This window comes from Sardina pilchardus, chromosome 1 (assembly GCF_963854185.1).
Source record: "Sardina pilchardus chromosome 1, fSarPil1.1, whole genome shotgun sequence".
Classification (NCBI taxonomy): domain Eukaryota; kingdom Metazoa; phylum Chordata; class Actinopteri; order Clupeiformes; family Clupeidae; genus Sardina; species Sardina pilchardus.
The window spans coordinates 24,287,120-24,293,836 of record NC_084994.1 but is presented as its reverse complement, the minus strand read 5'-3'; the positions used below and the strand labels follow the sequence as shown (position 1 = coordinate 24,293,836).

General features: G+C 41.3%; 1 protein-coding gene across 1 annotated transcript; it reads left to right on the top strand.

The window, feature by feature from the left end:
• Positions 1-2,985: 2,985 nt before the first annotated feature.
• On the top strand, positions 2,986-5,546 carry LOC134085654 (microfibril-associated glycoprotein 4-like). The gene is made up of 6 exons (XM_062539965.1): positions 2,986-3,005; positions 3,279-3,306; positions 3,611-3,799; positions 4,254-4,350; positions 4,863-5,030; positions 5,293-5,546. The coding sequence occupies exons 1-6, from the start codon at positions 3,001-3,003 to the stop codon at positions 5,544-5,546; spliced, it is 741 nt and encodes a 246-aa protein (XP_062395949.1). The 5' UTR covers positions 2,986-3,000.
• Positions 5,547-6,717: the final 1,171 nt, after the last annotated feature.

Below are 6,717 nucleotides of genomic sequence, written 5' to 3'. Positions count from 1 at the left end.
GAGGTTCAGCATGAGATTTCTAGATCAATCAACACATGCACGCACCTTAAAGAGACCCTATGCAACTTTTTCATAGTCATAAAATCGCTTAGAAATCGTTGTTTTGCTTGACTGACCAGTTTTATCGAAAACAGTCACATTTCCTCCCGTCCCTAGTGTCCCTATCCGATATTACAACCTTGCAATTTTCTGATGAACGATCGTCTGCTGTTTACATCTGGAAGTCAGAGACGCGTAAGGAACAAGAAGAACCTTGCCATTTATATATTTATATATAGCCTATATATGTATAAATATACACGCTAAAGCTGTCGGGGAAGCTCTGCAGAGAAATATGCAAGCATAAAACGAGCGAAAACGAAAAACGAAGCGAAACCGAAACCAGAGATGAAATCGCCAATCCTGCATTATTCCTCTTTAATTCCCCATTTTATACACGTGGTTCTTTTAGTGTGTTAACTGGCTTTCCTAACATTACCTTCTTACGGGTTGTTGCCTACTGCACATTAGACACACATCCAAATCTGGCAGTTGTGGTTGAGGGGACATGTTTGTAAGGACGCTGGTCGACCAATCAGCAGCAAGCTAAAACAGCTGTTTCTTCCTGTTACAGGACACACAGAAAGAGCAGAGACGCTGTGCAGGACAGAGGAGAGCATACAGTGGCAAAAGCTTTCTAGGTGTTCACTTGTGTGGCATCATGCCAGTCCTAACAGGGATTATAGATGGAGAGAGCTTCTCATTATACTGCACTCTAGTGGACAGTTGCTGTAACGTCTCCTTCAGAGGGAGGAGCTGTGGATGCACTCAGGGGCCATGTAGGTCAGTGTAGGAGAGGAGTACAAAAAGTCGCAAAAGTCACAAATCATCTGTTCAAATATTTATCAGCATAAATCAGTACATGAAGTCATGAACCATATAAGCAATCGGGGGGTGGGGGGGGGGGGGGGGTGGCACATGGGGTGCAGCATGTGTGGCAACAATCTTTTGCATTGGTAATTTCTGGTCAACTCATGTGTAGATGTCTCAGTTGCCCAGAAGATGATAATGTAAGGTTATTATTACATTATCATAACATAGGTTAATATTAGGCTTTTTATATCACAATATTGTTCTCAGACAGTTTGGGTAAGACAGCCATGTGGCCACCAAAGGAGAAAGTTGTTGTTCATTACAGTTTGAGTGACTACATGAATGGAATGATTAACAGCCACTCTGTAACCTACGGCAGTGCCAAATGCGCTCTCTGATAAGACGTTTACAGCTGGGTCATTAAAGGCATGAAGAATGGTTGTTTACCGTAAATGGGAACCTGATAATGAATTATCCAACAGCCTACTTCCAGGTTCACTAAGGACAAAAACAATGAGAATCGGCACAGTAATGACCTAGCATGCTAACAAAGGCTAAGCAGCTCCACAATGCACTCCTACAGTATGTACTGTATGTTCTCCTAATGCACATTGGGTGTCTATGGCACCACCTCAGTCAGCAGGCCTGGAGAATAAGAGCTGGTGGGATGATGTGGGGGGGCCTATATGACCATCACTCCTCCATCTGTTTTTAGGCTTTGGAGTTTAGAGCACTCTCTGTAGAGTGGAGGAACATTAGTGTGTGTATGTGTGTGTGTGTGTGTGTGTATGTGCGTGTGTGTGTGTGTGTGTGTGTATGTGTGTGTGTTTCCTGCAGGTTCCTAGAGATGTGTTCTCAAAGTAGGCTCAAAATAACATTACAGGTTGATGGTTGCATGAGGACTGGTCCATACAGACAAATCAAAGTTGACCTATTGTATACTTAACAAACAGCTGAAATAAGTCAGTTCAGGCTTGTGCTTCTGTCTCCTGATTTTAAGACAGGTGCTTGTGCTAGGAACATAAACTGACACAAAATAGAGAGTTTGGATATTGAGGCCCAACAAACTGAATTGAACAAAAAAAGAGTTTTCTATTGGGCATTTTTAGTCTTTACTGATAGTAGAGACCTCGGTCATCGAGGGCACAGCGAATCCTCAGCAAACTGAATTAGACAAGAAAGGATATTGGATTTAAAGCGAGCATAACAACATACTGATTCTTATAAGTTCCACTCTAATGGTAGATCTAATCACCTGCATGTGAGATACTGTAAGAACGTGCCATAGTTTTCATGGACACCTGAAGGAAGGGTATGATTGAACCATGAACCAGGAACTTCACAATGGAGAGCTGATGCAAATTAATAAAACAGGATAATTAGCTGAATTTTATTGTTGTGTGTGTGGGGAGGGGGGGGGGGGCTCAGATTTTTAGACAGGCACTAGGAACAACACTTGATAAGAATGTGCCATATTTTTTGCAGACACCTGAAGGAAAGGTACTGATTGCACCATGAATCCTACTTTAGAAAGCTCTCACAACTTAGAACAGGATACTTAGCTGAATTGTATTGTTATTGAGCAACGAACAGAATCGAACAAAAGTGTGATTTCTGGGTTTTTCACACCATAATTGATAGTGCAGAGACGGGAATTGAGTGGGTGAGAGATGGGGTGTCAGATGGAGAAATTACCACAGGTCGGACTGCCATCCTCAGCAAACTGAATTAGACAAAAAAGGATATTGGATTTAAAGCAAGCATAATAACAACATACTGATTCTTTAAAACTTAAATCGCCCTCTCACTAATGCCATCCACGTTATTGGCAGATGCAATCACCTGCACGTGGGATAAGAACGTGCCACATAGTTTTCACAGACACCTGATAAGAAGGTGCCCTTGAGCTGGCGCGCCATAAAACAGGATAATTAACTCAATGTTATTGTTTTGCTTTCCTGATTTGGACAGGTGTTTACATCCACATCGAAAGATTGTCACGTGCCCTCTGTCTTATTAATGGACATAAAAGCAGCAGCAACAGAGACGAACTCAGACAGCAGCAACAGAGACGGACTCGGACAGACTGACCAGACTTCTCACCCGAGATCAGAGGGACCAACAAATCTCATCACGCCGTCTACAAAAATGGGGTATGTGGACTTTTTTGACACTGAAAAAGTAAATGCACAAACTTACATCAGAGTACAGCTACTAGCCTACATTTTAAATGGATTTTGTTTGAAGTGCAATGTGTCTTTACACACAACTAGCTACTGTAATGTTTTCACAAAAACAGAGAGGGTAGACCAATGTGTTGTCAGCTGGTTATTAAAATGTTGTGTATTCTTGCCTGTGGTGTTGTCTGTAAGAAAACATCTATTTTTACAATTCCCTTGTAACTTGTGTTTTTCATGCGTTCTCAGAACAAGTGCAGCTCAGAGCAGGATGCTGGTGAGTTCCAACTCACTGCATGTTGGTCGTAAAATATGCAAATAAGCACAGACTTTACGTACTGTATGGCTGTGTTTTTCATGTACTGTAACATCTTTGTGTCTGGTGTGTGTGTGTGTATGTGTGTGTGTGTGTGTGTGTGTGTGTGTGTGTGTGTGTGTGTGTGTGTGTGTGTGTGTGCTTGTGTGTGTGTGTGTGTGTGTGTGTGTGTGCATGTGTGCCTGCGTGCATGTGTGTGTGTGTGTGTGTTTGTGTGTGTGTGCCTTGCGTGCGTGCGTGTGTGTGTGTGTGTGCGTGTCCTCAGGTCCTGCTTGTACTAGCCCTGCTCCTCCCTGCCTCTCTCTGCTCCTCTCTGCTGCTGCCAGTGGACTGTGCAGATATCCATGAGCACTACCCCTCCAAGCCCAGTGGGGTGTACACCATCTTCCCTGGGGGGCCCGTCTCCCCCCTGCAGGTCTACTGTGACATGGACACCGATGGGGGAGGATGGACGGTGAGTCATGAAAAGTTACAGCACAGATATACAGTATTAAAATAATTGAAGAATGTATGAAGAATAATGTATGAAGAATGATGTCTGGAAATCTGTATTAATACATGAGGTTCCTATACATAATACAACTCAATGTAAATGCTGTATATAAATAAATACAGTATACCATTGATTTATCTCAAATTCAATATATACTGTAAATATAGATCTCATGGTTCTTAGAAATAATACAGTACATCTTAATATGTAAATATACTGCATATCTCTTGGTTCTTATACATAATACAGTACATCTCAATATATAAAATTATCTATCTCGTGATTCTTAGAAATAATATATCTTATGTAAATATATATCTCATGGTTCTTATACATAATACATCTCAATATATACAGTATCTCATGGATCTTCTGTTCTTTTTCTTACTTACCTCCCACCCACCTCTTCCATCAGACCTTCCAGAGGAGGATAGATGGCTCTGTGAACTTCTACAGGCCCTGGAGTCACTACAAGAGTGGTTTTGGCAATAAGAATGGGGAGTACTGGCTGGGTAAGACCCCCTTTCTCCCCTCACGTATATGTAGGGTTCCTAAGTGCTAATGGCTTGGTCAAATTACACAACATGTTTGTCTTCCACTACGGTCTTTTAGAATTGATAGATAGATAGATAGATATATAGATAGATAGATAGATACTTTATTGATCCCCAAGGGAAAATTCATGTCAGGCTATGAGATCATAGAACCATACCTTCTTGCCGTGCCTTGGTCGGGAGATTGGCCGTATTACAACATCATGTAAATTACAACATCATGTAAACATCATGTATATTGGCCGTATTACAACATCATCATAAAAGACGCGTCATTCCTTAGGTGTCGTTCCTGACCTATTCGGGGCATTACGCTGGAAATATTTCGGCTATGACAAAATTGTGGCAAAATCCGTCTGAAGTGGAGTAATCTGACCAAGCCATGACACACTTGGCAAATGGTGATGCATTTAACCTTGTGGCTTCCGTTGTTCATTCTCTTAGCTGTGTTGTGTTCTGTCTCTCTGCAGGGCTGGACAACATCGTGCTGCTGACCATGAGGAAGAGGAATGAGCTGAGGGTGGACATGGAGGACTGGGACGGGGGAAAGGTGTACGCTCAGTACACGTCCTTCTCTGTGGACCCCGAGAGTTTAGACTATAAACTTCACCTGGGCAACTTCATCAATGGAGGAGCAGGTGGGTTTGTGTGTCTGTGTGTGTGTGTGTGTGTGTGTGTGTGTGTGTGTGTGTGTGTGTGTGTGTGTGTGTGTGTGTGTGTGTGTGTGTGTGTGTGCGTGCGTGTGTGTGCGCTTGTGTGTGTGTGTGTGTCTTTATTTCTCGCTATGTGTACATCTACTACATGTGTGTGTGTGAGAGAGAGAGGTGTAAATTGAAGGAGAAGGAGACAGTACTAGTATTCTATAAATAGTGTCTCAAGACAAATATCTAACCTCTACAGGTGACAGCCTGTCTTACCACAATGGAATGAAGTTCAGCACCTTAGACAAAGACCAGGATGCAGATGGTGCCAATTGTGCTAAATACAGACTTGGCGGCTTCTGGTATAATAGCTGCCATCATGCCAACCCCAATGGTGTTTACAGGTGGGGCATAGATGATACACTCTCCACTTTTGGTATTGAATGGTACCACTTCAAAGGTCATTATTACTCCCTGAAGTCCATCAGCATGAAGATCAGACCGGTATCCTAAGTCTGGGTTTTTTGTTGTTGCTATATTTAGGCTATGTAGTTGTACAGTATGTCTTTGTATATATAATTGCATTATATGTTTGCATGATACATCATAGCATATATTGATTCAATGCTAAGATTCAATTAAGTTATAATTGCTAAAAGAAATTGTAAACGATCATTCAGAAAATATGAATCTGATATCCTGAAAGGTGACTTTCTTTTGAATGATAAACAATGTCCTACTGTTACAAATGATCTTGATGGTGTGCAAGACCGACTATAAACTTCATTTTGACCATTCATCGATTGTTTGAATTTTATTCTGAAAGTGCACACACACACATGATAATGTGTTTGGTTGTCCCTCATAGACTTGTTACACAAACAAGCAAACAAGCAAACACAGTAGATCAACAAATAGCCTTCACCTTCCATTCTGGAAATTGGAGAGTGTGAAGTAGTAACAGAGCAGTCACAACCTTATTTCTAAATCTCAGACAACAATTTTAAAATGAAATTAATATAATTTATTAATTTATTCTCTAGTTGTGTAGGCCTACTGTAAATTAAAACAAATAGATCTACAGTGAAACCCAAAGCAGGTATGTGAGAGGACGATGCCACCGCAAGTCTTGCTACTTGACATCTCCTCCAGTCATCTCTTCCAGGCATGCAGAACTCATAATGCATCATAATGCATTTGTGGGTCAATAGATCAGTTAGATGTTGTGAACCTGTCAGGATCTGGAACAGACTGAATTGACTTTTGCAACCCCGGTGGCCATTTTGTATATTGGCCTGTGTCTGTTTCCTTTTTCTGTTCCCCATGTGATCTGTTTACCTCAGAATTCAAATTCTGTTGTGTTATATTAGGCACACACGGACACGGTTGTGAGGTATCTGAAAAAGTACTTCCGGGATTTCGAAAATACCTGATAAAAGATGACAGAAGCTGTAGGCTATTTCGCTGCTAAACTTCACTGTAAAAAATGGCTGTGAAATTCACAGTTATTTACAGGAAATTTCACAGTAGCACTACTGTATATGTTTTTTACAGTAGAATGTTGTCAAATTTACAGTAACGCCCCTACAATTACAGTAGTCCAAGTGTTACTGTAGACATTACAGTAGTCAAAGCACTACTGTAAAACAAACACAGTATAGCCACTATAGTACTGTAAATAGTA